The 15,231-nt window shown below is 42.0% G+C and overlaps 1 protein-coding gene across 1 annotated transcript in view; it reads left to right on the top strand.

The window, feature by feature from the left end:
- The first annotated feature begins 271 nt into the window (after positions 1-271).
- LOC120021611 (ectonucleoside triphosphate diphosphohydrolase 2-like) overlaps positions 272-15,231 on the top strand; it is a 35,792-nt gene continuing 20,832 nt past the window's right edge. Inside the window, exon 1 of the mRNA XM_038965413.1 lies at positions 272-609. Coding sequence (XP_038821341.1) covers positions 493-609 — 117 coding nt within the window. The 5' untranslated portion in view covers positions 272-492. The remainder of the gene's footprint in view (positions 610-15,231) is intronic.

The raw sequence follows: 15,231 nt of genomic DNA, 5'->3' as shown, positions 1-15,231 counted from the left end.
GGGCTTGTAAGTAAGCATTTCACGGTAAGGTCTACACTTGTATTCGGGCACGTGACAAAGTATGATTTGATGTTGAGTTTATATTTTTGTTCAGTGTGCAAGATTTTAACTGCAATTTAAATTCCGTGAAATATATATTTTTTTTTCCCCACCAATTTACACAACTCAAAAGGCACCTAATTTTTGGAACAACCCACATAGAATCGCGATACATGTAGAATGGCAATACATATGGTACCGCCAAAGTAAAAGTGATAATATCTTATTGTGAGGCACTTCCCAGCCCTACTACCAATGGTTCTATCTGTGGGGGAAGTAAATAAGTAATTGCAAGTCATGCCGAAGTGACTTAAATTATGCGTTGTATGAAGCCAAACCCATTGAGTAGTTACCTCAAGCTGTTATCCAAACTATCTTGCCTTCACAGCCTAATCAGGCAGCGCACGCACTGTGGATTTCATCTGCAAGAAGAGCACCGCTCAATTTTTAACAATGGCCAAGCGACGCTGTCATATTTTCGCCACGGTTGCGCTATTACTGTTTGGGATTGTAGCCATTCTCCTTCTAACTATTCCCACGGAAGACTTGACCGAACCTCCGGAATTTATGGTAAGATTCGTTGGGCTATTTTTGGACTGTGTTTTTGGACAGCGTTTTATGCTGGTTCGTGAAATGTAAGATGAACACAATTAGCCTCACCAACCCCTTACGAAATATATTGCAGTCAGAGTGCAGTTTAACTGTAGTAAAATGCAGTATAACTGCAGTTAAAGTGGAGTTAACTGCACTATGCTGCAAATACTGCTTCTAAAATACAACTTTTTTTTACAACAAATTTTGCAGTGCAACTGCTGTACACTGTGTCCAAAATACTACAGTGGACTGCAGTTACTGCAGTTTTACTTCAGTTTCAAAAGTGCTATATATTTTGTAAGGGACAGTGTAGGCTGTGAATGGAGTTGAGTGAGGTGTCTATCTGCATGCAGAATATAAACTGCATATTTGACAAGGTAATTTATGTCTACTGACCACAACACTGAAGATAAGAAAATTGTCAACAAGCATTCAACAATTCAGTCCGTCTATCCACCTCTGCAACCTGGTCCCAGAGCATTTGATATTATTCTCTATGTAAACCCAAGATACATACTAAAAGGAGTATGTCACGTTTCATATGGTATGTATACATTTTTGGATGTCCATCATCCATTTCATATAATTGTAATGACCTGACTAGATCATAAATGAACAATTGTCCAGACAGAGGCTTGAGTTTGCGAATTGACGGTTTATTAAACCAACTTTACACCGGCTACTGTTTGGGCCGTAGCACACGCCAAATAAATGACAAATAACCCACAAGCCAATCGTGACCTTCTCTTGTGAAGCCCAGACGTAAGAGAGAGAACAAAGGCGAAACCTGGTCTTAACTTCCAATGCTCCATCCCCCTGCCCAACCCCCCTCCACGCCACTCCGCCAACCGCCAGGATGCCCGGCATCAGAACATTCCAGGTATTCCCGTGATTGGCAGATAGCAGGTTGATTGACATGTCGGACCCCGCGAACACTGGGTACTGGTCAGTACAACACAACCACCTACTAGCCTAACACATAACACACAGCTGTCTGTGCGGGTCGCTACATAATGTTACAAATTACAATTTGTATGATATGTTATGAATTGTTAAATGTACAATATGTTACGAATTGCAGTTTCTGTGGCTAATGTTAGCCAGGTGGCTAACGTTAGCTGGCTATGGCTTAGGGTTAGCTAACATGATAAGTAGTTGCAAAGTAGCTTAAAAGTATTAAGTAGTTGAAAAGTTGCTAAAATGCTAGTGTCCATGATGAGATTCAAACACGCAAACTTTTGGTTGCTAGACGTTCATATTATACACCCACCCATCCACCCTGATCAATGACCCTCCTTTCGTTTTTTGCCTTAAGTAACCTTCTGTCTTATGTAACCATACCAAACGTAACACATCATACTAATATGAATGTTTACTATGTTAAGTCTATATCAAATCAAACTTTATTTGTCACATGTGCCGAATACAACAAGTGTAGACCTTACCGTGAAATGCTTACTTACAAGCCCTTAACCAACAGTGCAGTTTAAGAAGATGTAAGAAAATGTTTACCAAATAAACTAAAGTAAAAAATTATGAAAAGTAACCCAATAACATAACAATAACGAGGCTATATACAGGGGGTACCGGTACCGAGTCAGTGTGCGGGGGTACAGGTTAGAGGTAATTTGTACATGTAGGTAGGGGTGAAGTGACTATGCATAGATAAACAGCGAGTAGCAGCAGTGTACAAAAGAAATGGAGGGGAGGGGGTCAATGTCATAGTCCGGTGGCCATTTGATTAATTGTTCAGCAGTCTTATGGATTGGGGGTAGAAGCTGTTAAGGAGCCTTTTGGTTCTAGACTTGGCACTCCGGTACCTCTTGCCGTGCAGTAGCAGAGAAAACTGTCTATGATTTGGGTGACTAGAGTCTCTGACATTTTTATGGGCTTTCCTCTGACACCACCTATTTATATAGGTCCTGGATTGCAGGAAGCTTGGCTCCAGTGATGTACTGGACCGCATGCACTAACTTCTGTAGCGCCTTACGGTCAGAATCCAAGCAGTTGCCATACCTGGCGGTGATGCAACCGGTTAGGATGCTCTCGATGGTGCAGCTGTAGAACTTTTTGAGGATCTGGGGACCCATGCCAAATCTTTTCAGTCTCCTGAGGGGGAAAAGATTTTTGTCGTGCCCTCTTCACGACTGTCTTGGTGTGTTTGGACCATGATGGATTGTTGGTGATGTGGACACCAAGGAACTTGAAACTCTCGACCCGCTCCACTACAGCCCCGTTGATGTTAATTGGGGCCTGTTCGGCCAACCTTTTCCTGTAGTCCTCGATCAACTCCTTTGTCTTGCTCACATTGAGGGAGAGGTTGTTGTCCTGGCACCACACTGCCAGTTCTCTGACCTCCTCCCTATAGGCTGTCTCATCGTTGTCAGTGAACAGGCCTACCTACCACTGTTGTGTCGTCAGCAAACTTAATGATGGTGTTGGAGTCGTGTTTGACCACGCAGTCGTGGTTGAACAGGGAGTACAGGAGGGGACTAAGTGTACATCCCTGAGGGGCCCCAGTGTTGAGGATCAGCATGGCAGACGTGTTGTTGCCTACCCTTACCACCTGGCGGGGGCCCGTCAGGAAGTCCAGGATCCAGTTGCAGAGGGAGGTGTTTAGTCCCAGGGTCCTTAGCTTAGTGATGAGCTTTGTGGGCACTATGGTGATGGATGCTGAGCTGTAGTCAATGAACAGTATTCTCACATAGGTGTTCCTTTTGTCCAGGTGGGAAAGGGCAGTGTGGAGTGCGATTGAGATTGCGTCATCTGTGGATCTGTTGGGGCGATATGCGAATTGGAGTGGGTCTAGGGTATCTGGGAGGATGCTGTTGATGTGAGCTATGACTAGCCTTTCAAAGCACTTCATGGCTACCGACGTGAGTGCTACAGGGCGATAATCATTTAGGCAGGTTACCTTTGCTTCCTTGGGCACAGGGACTATGGTGGTCTGCTTGAAATATGTAGGTATTACAGTCAGGGAGAGGTTGAAAATGACAGTGAAGACACTTGCCAGTTGGTCTGCAGCATGCTTTGAGTACACGTCCTGGTAATCCATCTGGCCCCGCGGCTTTGTGAATGTTGATCTGTTTAAAGGTCTTGCTTACATCGGCTACCGAGAGCGTTATCACACAATCATCCAGAACAGATGGTGCTCTCGTGCATGCTTCAGTGTTGCTTGCCTCGAAGCGAGCATAAAAGGCATTTAACTCGTCTGGTAGGCTCGCGTCACTGGGCAGCTCGCATCTGGGTTTCCCTTTGTAGTCCGTAATAGTTTTCTAGCCCTGCCACATCCGACAAGCGTCAGAGCCCGTGTAGTAGGATTCAATCTTTATCCTGTATTGACGCTTTGCTTGTTTGATGGTTCGTCTAAGGGCATAGCGGGATTTCTTTTAGGCGTCCAGATTAGTGTCCCGCACCTTGAAAGTGGCAGCTGTAGCCTTTAGCTTGATGCGGATGTTGCCTGTAATCCATGGCTTCTGGTTTGGATATATGCGTACGGTCACTGTGGGGATGACGTCATTGATGCACTTATTGATTTAGACGATGACTGAGGTGGTATACTCCTCAATGCCATTGGATGAATCCCGGAACACATTCCAGTCTGTGCAAGCAAAACAGTCCTGTAGTGTAGCGCCATCTGACCACTTCCGTATTGAGCGAGTCACTGGTGCTTCTTGCTTTAGTTTTTGCTTGTAAGCAGGAATCAGGAGGATAGAATTATTATCGAATTTGCCAAATGGTGGGTGGGGGAGAGCTTTGTATGCATCTCTGTGTGTGGAGTAAAGGTGGTCTATAGTCTTTTTTTTCTCCTCTGGTTGCACATGTGACATGCTGGTAAAAATTTGGTAAAACTGATTTAAGTTTGCCTGCATTAAAGTCCCCGGCCAATAGGAGCACTGCTTCTGGGTGAGCATTTTCTTGTTTGCTTATGGCCTTTTTAGAGTTGGTTGAGTGCGCTCTTAGTGCCAGCATCGGTCTGTGGAGGTAAATAGATGGCTACTAATAATATAGCTGAGAACTCTATTGGTAGATTGTGTGGTCTACAGCTTATCATAAGGTACTGTACCTCAGGCGAGCAATACCTCGAGACTTCTTTAATATAAGACATCGCGCACCAGCTGTTATTGACAAAAAAACACACACCCCCACCCCTCGTCTTACCAGACGCAGCTTCTCTGTTCTGCGGGTGCATTGAACATCTCTCCAGCTCTACATTGTCGGAGTCATCGTTCAGCCACGAGTCGGTGAAACAGGATATTACAGTTCTTAATGTCCCGTTGGGTAATCGTAGGTCATTCATTTTATTTTCCAATGATTGCATGTTAGCAAGTAGAATTGATGGCAATGAGACTTTACTCGCTCACCTACAGATTCTCAAAAGGCAGCCTGATCTGCGTCCTCTTTTCCTCCGTCTTTTCTTCACGCAACTGACGTGGATCTGGGCCTGTTCCCGGGAGAGCAGTATATCTTTCTCGTCGGACTCGTTAAAGGAAAAAGCTTCTTCCAGTCCGTGGTGAGTAATCCCAGTTCTGATGTCCAGAAGTTATTTTCGGTCATAAGAGACAGTAGCAGCAACATTATGTACAAATAAGTTAAATAAGTTACAAACAACGCAAAAAGACGTCAACCATCCTCTTCAGTGCCATTCTACCACTACTGGTCTATGAGACCAGGCTGATCCACCTCATACATAAAATAATATAAGAAACTTGTAGCAATTTAGTTAACCTACCATCTTAGGTTTATCTTCACTAGGGTAGGGGGCAGCATTCAGAATTTTGGATGAAAAGCGTGCCCAAATTAAACTGCCTGCTACTCAGGCCCAGAAGCTAGGAGATGCATATAATTAGTAGATTTGGATAGAAAACACTAAAGTTTACAAAACTGTTAAAATAATGTAAACCTGAGGAAAATCCAACCAGGAAGTACTATGGTTGTTTTTCCATTGAAAGCCTATCCACCATACACAGACTTAGGACCCAGTTCACGATATCTATGGCTTCCTCTACATGTGGCCAGTCTTTAGGGATAGTTTCAGGCTTTTACTCTGAAAAATGAGGGAGATACAGCACTTTCAATGAGAGGCCAGTGGAAATTTCCAGACATGAGTCCTGCGCATGATCGGGAACGCGCCTTTCTTGTTTCTCCTTTTCTATTGAAAAAGCTTTTGTCCGGTTGAAATATTATTGATTATTTATGACAAAAACAACCTGAGGATTGATTTTAAACATCGTTTGACATGTTTCTACTAACTTTAATTGTATTTTTTGACTTTTCATCTTGATGTTGCGCATTGTGCCTTTGGATTTCTGAACTAAACGCACCAACAAAACGTAGGTATTTGGACATAAAGATGAACTTTTTCGAACAAAACAAACATTTGTTGTCTAACATGGAGACCTGGGAGTGCCATCAGATGAAGATCATCAAAGGTAAGTGATTAATTTTAATGCTATTTCTGACTTTTGTGACACCTCTCCTTGGTTGGAAAATGGCTGTATGGTTTTCTGTGGCTAGGCGCTGACCTAACATAATCACATGGTGTGCTTTTGCCGTAAACCCTTTTTGAAATCTGACACAGCGGTTGCATTAAGGAGAAGTTTATCTTTAATCGTATGTTAAACACTTGTATCTTAGATCAATGTTTATGATGAGTATTTCTGTAATTTAATGTGGCTCTCTGCACTTTCACCAGATGTTTGTTTGAGACCATGCATTTCTGAACATGACGTGCCAATTTCAAATGAGGTTTTTGGACATAAAGATTAACTTTATCGAACAAAACACACATTTATTGTCTAACATGGAGTCCTGGGAGTGCCATCTTATGAAGATCATCAAAGGTTAGTGATTAATTTAATCGCTATTTCTGACTTTTGTGACCCCTCTCTTTGGCTGGAAAATGGCTGTATGGATTTCTGTGACTAGGCGCTGACCTAACATAATCGCATGGTGTGCTTCCGCAGTAAAGCCTTTTTTAATCAGACACTGTGGTTGGATTTACAAGAAGTTTATATTTAAAATGGTGTATAATACTTGTATGTTTGAGGAATTTTAATTATGGGATTTCTGTTGTTTTGTATTTGGCGCCCTGCAATTTCACTGGCTGTTGTCGAGGTGGGACGCTAGCGTTCCCACTTGTACCAGAGAGGTTATAGGCTTAAAATGCTTCCTTCCATACGTTTGAATAAGGTTGATAGCCAACCTCGCTGAGCTCCTATCCAATAATACAGTCACTGAAAAGTACCAAAACCTATTTGGCCATTAATGTGTCTGGGTCACATTGTCATCATATAATATTCACCCTGAGAAGTGTTAACATGGGTGTGAGTTGCTAACAACCTAAGTGACACTACTTTGTGGTGTCCAAAGCAATCTGCTGAGACAATGTATCTTTCACCTTATGTCACTTACTGGGGTCCGACGTATAACGAAAAAGACATTACAGAAAAGACAAAAATTGACATACATTAACATGTAGTGTAGAGATGGCATGGCCGATTAATTAGGGCCGATTTCAAGTTTTCATAACAATCGATAATCAGCTTTTTTGATGCCGATTATGGCCGATTACATTGCACTCCACAAGGAGACTGCGTGGCAGCCAGACCACCTGTTACACGAGTGCAGCAAGGAGCCACGGTAAGTTGCTAGCTAGCATTAAACTTATCTTATAAAAAAACAATCAATCTTAACATAATCACTACACATGGTTGATGATATTACTAGTTTAAATAGCTTGTCCTGTGTTGCAAATAATCAATGCGGTGCCTGTTAATTTATCATCTAATCACAGCCTACTTCGCCAAACGGGTGATGATTTAACAAGCGCATTCACGAAAAAACACTGTCGTTGCACCAATGTGTACCTAATCATAAACATCAATGCCTTTCTTAAAATCAATACACATATGTTTTTTAAACCTGCATATTTAGTTAAAATAAATTAATGTTAACAGGCAATATTAACTAGGGAAATTGTGTCACTTCTCTTGCGTTCTGTGCAAGCAGAGTAAGGGTATATGCAGCAGTTTGGGCCGCCTGGCTCATTGAGAACCGAATAACATTGAAGGTTGTGCAATGTAACAGCAATATTTAGACTTATGGATGCCACCCGTTCGATAAAATACAGAACGGTTCTGTATTTCACAGAAAAAATAAACGTTTGTTTTTTAAATGATAGTTTCCGGATTTGACCATATTAATGACCTAAGGCTCGTATTTCTGTCTGTTTTATTATAATTAAGTCTATGATTTGATATATGATAGAGCAGTCTGACTGAGCGGTGGTAGGCAGCAGCAGGCTCGTAAGCATTCATTCAAACAGCAGCTCTTAGCAATGCTGGGATGCACAGCGCTGTTTATGACTTCAAGCCTATCAACTCCTGAGATTAGGCTGGCAATACTATAAGAACATCCAATAGTCAAAGGTATATGAAATACAAATGGTTTAGAGAGAAATAGTCCAATAATTCCTATAATAACTACAACCTAAAACTTCTTAACTGGGAATATTGAAGACTCATGTTAAAAGGAACCACCAGCTTTCATATGTTCTCATGTTCTGAGCAAGGAACTTAAACGTTTAGCTTTTTTACATGGCACATATTGCACTTTTACTTTCTTCTCCAACATTGTGTTTTTGCATTATTTAAACCAAACTGAACATGTTTATTTATTTGAGACTAGATAGATTTTCATTTATGTATTATGTTAAGTTAAAATAAGTGTTCATTCAGAATTGTTGTAATTGTCATTATTACAAATATATATAAAAATCGTCCGATTAATCGGTATCAGCTTTTTTTGGTCCTCCAATAATCGGTATCGGCGTTGGAAAATCGTAATCGGTCGACCTCTAATGTAGTGTGTGCATCTACACGCCTTCTGTTTTCACAAGTGAAGCCTTGACCTCCACAGAAACGATGCTTCACTGACATGCATTACATTGCAGCCAGGGTCCTTGGAACTACATTACCTTCATCTGAAATGTCCTATTGGTGGTGTCTGGTGTCTGCTTTTTCACCTCTCTCTTTGTTCTCTTCAATGCTCATCGAGCAGTCGCCTGGACTTCTTCAAAATGCTCTTTACACGGATGGCATGTAAACTAACAACACAATGTGGGCAACGTGGTTTGTGTGGTCAGGTATAGTGAAGTGTTTGCAGTTTAACAGTCACATACCCTAATGCATGCCTGGCTCTTTGTGCAATGCTGAAAGGAGCCTCTGTTTGCTCGAACAGACGTTGCCAATGGCTCAAACCTGTGTATGTTTGGGTGAATTTAAAAACCTCAGAGAGAAGAGTAGTTGAATGCCTTGAACCATAACAGATAACTACTACTTCTTGCATGGGTTATTGACCGTCTGTGTATATAAAGAATATGAATCAAACCTTTACTGGTCCTCATATAAATCTTATGAATACCCTTCAAGTTGTATGAATACCCTATATTGTGTTGTCAATGGAAAAACAGGAAAGCAGCTCTTTGTGGAGGACTGGTCTGCAGATGTTCTGTCTGATCACACCGTAGAACCCTAAGAATGACTACTGCTGCATTTTTGTCAATGGGGCATATCCATTATGTTCATTTAGTTGCATATCCATGTTTCTCTGTTTTTGGAAGACTCTTCTTCCTTCTCTGCCTCTTGCCTCTCATTGGGTGAGTTTGTGTCATTTTGAGAAATCTTTGTTTAAAAATCGGAAAACCTCATATCATCACAGCTAGAGACTACTATTGGTTTTCTGTGTGTAGCCCCTATCGGCTCGCTCTCATTCCCCCCCCCCAATACCGAAGCCATCGACCACAGCTTCCTGTTAGCTGGTGAAATGGTTATGTCAGTTTGTCTCGAAAAAGTTTGAAGGTCTCATCCTGTTCCACCCCCGCCCCATCAAACATGTGAGCTCGTTGAGCTCGTTTTCAACTGAAGAGTTTTGGGGGGTGGAACATGGGGTGGAACATGCAGGCCATGCCAATCAGCTGTTTCTATTCCATTTAGTGCCAGATAAATGTACAGAGACAGCACTTGAGTTAATAATAATTTCAGCTATCCACAGTATGCAAACCAACTCAGTGACCTTGTGGTTTGAAGGTTGGGAGTTAGATCCCCTGCCGAGTCGTACCAAATATTGTAAAAATGGGACCCAATGCGTCTCTGCTTGGCTCTCAGAATTAGAGATTCAGTGCATTCGGAAAGTATTCAGACCCCTTCCCCTTTTCCACATTGTTACGTTACAGCCTTGTTCTAAAATGTATTAAATACATGTTTTTCATCAATCTGCACACAATACCCGATAATGACAAAGTGATAACAGGTTTAGAAATTTTTGCACAAAAAAATAAATAACTTTTTTACATACATATTCAGATCCTTTGCTATGAGACTCGTAATTGAGCTCAGGTGCATCCTGTTTCCATTGGTCATCCTTGAGATGTTTCTACAACTTGATTGGAGTCCACCTGTGGTAAGTTGATTGGACATGATTTGGGAAGCCACACCTGTCTATATAAGGTTGAACAGTTGACAGTGTATGTCAGAGGAATTGTCTATAGAGCTCCAAGACAGGATTGTGTCGAGGCACAGATCTGGGGAAGGGTATCAAAACATTTCTGCAGCACTGAAGATCCCCAAGAACACGGTGGCCTCCATCATTCTTAAGTGGAAGAAGTTACTCTACCTAGAACTGTCCGCCTGACCAAACTGAGCAAACGGGGGAGAAGGCCCTTCATCAGGGAGGTGACCAAGAACCCAATGATCACTCTGACAAAGCTAAAAAGTTCCTCTGTGGAGATGGGAGAACCTGCCAGAAGGACAACCATCTCTGCAGCACACCACCAATAAGGCCTTTTATGGTAGAGTGGCCAGATGGAAGCCACTCAGTAAAAGGCACATGACAGCCCGCTTGGAGTATGCCAAAAGGCACCTAAAGGACTCTCAGAACATGAGAAACAAGATTCTCTGGTCAGATGAAACCAAGATTGAACTCTTTGGCCTGAATGCCAATCCTCACGTCTGGAGGAAACCTGGCATCATCCCTACGGTGAAGCATGGTGGTGGCAGCATAATGCTGTGGGGATGTTTTTCAGTGGCAGGGACTAGATAGACTAGTCCAGAACCAGGGAAAGATGAACGGAGCAAAGTACAGAGATCCTTGATGAAAACCTGCTCCAGAGTGCTCAGGACCTCAGACTGGGGCGAAGGTTCACTAAGCCGAGACAAGTCTATGAATGTCCTTGAGTGGCCCAGTCAGAGCCCGGACTTGAACCTGATCCAACATCTCTGGAAAGACCTGAAAATAGCTGTGCAGCGGCGCTCCCTGTCCAACCTGACAGAGCTTGAGAGGATCTGCAGAGAAGAATGGGAGAAACTCCCCAAATACAAGTGTGCCAAGCTTGTAGCGTCATTCCGAAGAAGACTCGAGGCTGTAATCGCTGCCAAAGGTGCTTCAACAAAGTACTGAGTTAAGGGTCAGAATACCTATGTATATTACATCTATATTTTTTGGGGGGTGGGGTGGTAAATGTATAAAAACCTGTTGTTGCTTTGTCATCATTGGGTATTGTGTGTAGATTGAGGGGGGAAAAAACTATTGAATCAATTTTAGAATAAGGCTTTAATGTAATGTAACAATGTGGAAAAAGTCAAGAGGTCTGAATACTTTCCAAATGCACTGTAGATTGGGAGTAATGGTAATCAAGCATTCTCATGCTACAAAAACAGTAAATAGGCTCCTGCTCCTATGAGCTGTTCAGGCTTGCACAAGCCAAGTCTTGTCTAAGGCTACTTACTTATGATGTATGTTAGTATCACGTTTCCTGTTTGCAGGTTCACATATGCATGCATGAATGCTCTGAGAGACATACAATCAGGTCAAAAATGATTGGCACCCTTGATAAAGATGAGGAAAAAGACTGTATAAAATAAATAATACAAATACTGAGCTATATTGTATGTAAAGAATAGCTATTTTCATGTCATCTGATTCTAATCCAAGTGCCAATGCTGTTTAGCAATCTCCAAGCATTTACATTTGTTAGATGACATGAAGATAGAGCTCTTTGCCCACGCACACCAGTGGTAGGTTTGGTGTCGAAAGAAAGATGCATGAAAGATGAATTCACTGAATCCCAAGGTGGAGTGTACAAGAAATTTAGCTAGGCCAACTGAACATGTAGCCGATAAATGGACGCACTCGCTTTGGCTCTACTGGTGCCTATATTGCATTGATGTTACAAGTCATTATACCACCCTGCTCTTAGTGAGCTGCCTGTTTTGTCCCCCCGGTGGTTGTGTGCAATATAATAGAACTGTAGGCTACTTCAGTGGTTGTAGGCCTGCATCTGTTTGCATTTATTTTATTGGAGAATTATATGGAGAGTTGAACAAATCTCTTTAATATACTATATAGATGCCTAATTCCTAAATAATCAAATTCATTTTATTTTCAATTAACACGGTGATGGCAATTGTTTTTGTTGTTTTTCCTTTGTTATTGACCCTGAGAGGGATAACCTATTCCTTTACTTTGGCTTTAAAAAGTCTATCACACTGGCCAGGACAAATTATCAATGTATATTTTTGATCTTTGGTACTTTACTTATCTATTTTTTTACTTAACAGTTATTTTCCTTAACTGCATTGTTGGTTAAGGGCTTGTAAGTAAGCATTTCACTGTAAGGTCTACTACACCTGTTGTATTCAGCGCATGTGACACATACACTTTGATTTGAAGTGTCTCAGAAGGCAGAAGCAGACCTAGACAGGGCTCATTAATAATATTTACTATATTTACTTCAAACACTCAAAAAACAACAACAAAAAACAATTATAATAATAAAGGAATTTGAAGAAATAATATCTAATTTCGTCCTAGTTGGGCAATATACACTCAGTGGCCAGGTTAAGTACACCACCCCTTTCAAAAAAATGGTTCACTCCTACAGATACAGTTGAAGTCGGAAGTTTACAAACACTTAGGTTGGAGTCATTAAAACTTGTTTTTCAACCACTCCACAAATTTCTTGTTAACAAACTATAGTTTTGGCAAGTCGGTTAGGACATCTACTTTGTGCATGACACAAGTCATTTTTCCAACAATTGTTTACAGAGATTATTTAACTTATAATTCAGTATATCCCAATTCCAGTGGGTCAGAAGTTTACATATACTAAGTTGACTGTGCCTTTAAACAGCTTGGAAAATTCCAGAAAATTATGTCATAGCTTTAGAAGCTTCTGATAGGCTAATTGACATAATTTGAGTCAATTGGAGGCATACCTGTGGATGTATTTCAAGGCCTACCTTCAAACTCAGTGCCTCTTTGCTTAACATCATGGGAAAATCAAAAGAAATCAGCCAAGACCTCAGAAAAACAATTGTAGACCTCCACAAGTCTGGTTCATCCTTGGGAGCAATTTCCAAATGCCTGAAGGTACCACATTCATCTCTACAAACAATAGTTCGCAAGTATAAACACCATGGGACCACGCAGCCGTCATACCGCTCAGGAAGGAGACGCGTTCTGTCTCCTAGAGATGTACGTACGTTGGTGCGAAAAGTGCAAATCAATCCCAGAACAACAGCAAAGGACCTTGTGAAGATGCTGGAGGAAACAGGTACAAAAGTATCCATATCCACAGTAAATCGAGTCCTATATCGACATAACCTGAAAGGCTGCTCAGCAACGAAGAAGCCACTGCTCCAAAACCGCCATAAAAAAGCCAGACTACGGTTTGCAACTCCCCTTGGGGACAAAAATTGTACTTTTTGGAGAAATGTGCTCTGGTCTGATGAAACAAAAAAAGAACTGTTTGGCCATAATGACCATCGTTTTGTTTAGAGGAAAAAGGGAGGCTTGCAAGCTGAAGAACACCATCCCAACCGTGAAGCACAGGGGTGGCAGCATCATGTTATGGGGGTGCTTTGCTGCAGGAGGGACTTTTGCACTACACAAAATAGATGGCTTCATGAGGAAGGAAAATTATGTGGATATATTGAAGCAACATCTCAAGACATCAGTCAGGAAGTTAAAGTTTGGTCGCAAATGGGTCGTCCTTAAGCCATTTTGCCACAACTTTGGAAAACAAAGTCAAGGTATTGGAGTCGCCATCACAAAGCCCTGACCTCAATCCTATAGAAAGTTTGTGGGCAGAACTGAAAAAGCGTGTGCGAGCAAGGAGGCCTACAAACCTGACTCAGTTACACCAGCTCTGTCAGGAGGAATGGGCCAAAATTCACCCAATTTATTGTGGGAGGCTACCCGAAACGTTTGACCCAAGTTAAACAATTTAAATGTAATGCTACCAAATACTAATTGAGTGTATGTAAACTTCTGATCCACTGGGAATGTGATGAAAAATTATTCTCTCTACTGACATCTGACATTTCACATTCTTAAAATGAAGTGGTGATCCTAGAATATTTACTAGGATTAAATGTCAGGATTTGTGAAAAACTGAGTTTGAATGTATTTGGCTAAGGTGTATGTATCTTCCGACTTCAACTGTAGTCACTTGGCCGAGGCCTGCTATATAAAGCAGGCAGACAGGCATTGAAGCATTCCGTTACTGTTTCGAAAGGACGTTAGAATGGGCAAAACAAGTGACCTAAGCGACCGAGCGTGGTATAATCGTCGGTGCCAGGCACGTCAGTTCCAGTATCTCAGAAGCGGCCGGCCTCCTGGGATTTTCACACACATCCAGTCAGCAGCAGTCCTGTGGGCAAAAACAGCTTGTTGATGAGAGGTTCGAAGGAGAATGACAATCGTGCAGTCTAACAGGCGGGCCACAAACAGGCAAATAAACAAGCAAGTACAACAGTGGTGTGCAGCACGGCATCTCTGAACTCGTCCATGTCACGGACGGGCTATTGCAGCAGATGACCACACCGGGTTCCACTTCTATCAGCTAAAAACAAGAGGCTCCAGTGGGCAACCGATCACCAACACTGGACAATTGAGGAGTGGAAAAACATTGCTGGTCCTACAAATCCCGGTTCCTTTGCATCATGCTGATGGCAGAATCAGGATTTGGCGTAAGCTGCATGTGTCCATGGCCCCATCCTGCCTGGTGTCAACGGTACAGGCTGGTGGCGGTGGTGTAATGGTGTAGGGAATGTTTTCCTGGCACACGTTAGGTCCCTTGATACCAATTGAGCAACAATTCCAGGCCCCAGAGAATTCATACTGTTCTGGAGGCAAAGTGGGATCCAACCCAGTACTAGATGGGTGTACCTAATAAATTGGCCACTGTGTATATTGGACTTACCAATGGAATCATGAATCGTGTTATTATATAAGTTATCTTATTTAAAATATTACATTTGTGGTTGACTAGAGCACAATTAAGTCTGGCCAAGACTATATATATTCTTTTTTTCTTTTTATTGCATAGAGACAGTCACTGACCAATAACCTGCATTAAAGGGAATGACCACTACAGAGGCACCAATAAGGTCACTCTCTCACTGGTGCATCAGTACAGGACAGATTCATGCGGGAAGCATCAAAGGGGAAAGGGGAGGAGGTGATAGAGGAACATGAGGGATTTGTATGTATTTTTTATGTCTTGTGAATACATGCCCACTTAGAAGCTTAAGGGTT

Source organism: Salvelinus namaycush, chromosome 26 (genome assembly GCF_016432855.1).
Source record: "Salvelinus namaycush isolate Seneca chromosome 26, SaNama_1.0, whole genome shotgun sequence".
Classification (NCBI taxonomy): Eukaryota; Metazoa; Chordata; class Actinopteri; order Salmoniformes; family Salmonidae; genus Salvelinus; species Salvelinus namaycush.
The sequence above is the reverse complement of the archived record's forward strand: the minus strand, read 5'-3'. Positions and strand labels throughout refer to the sequence as shown.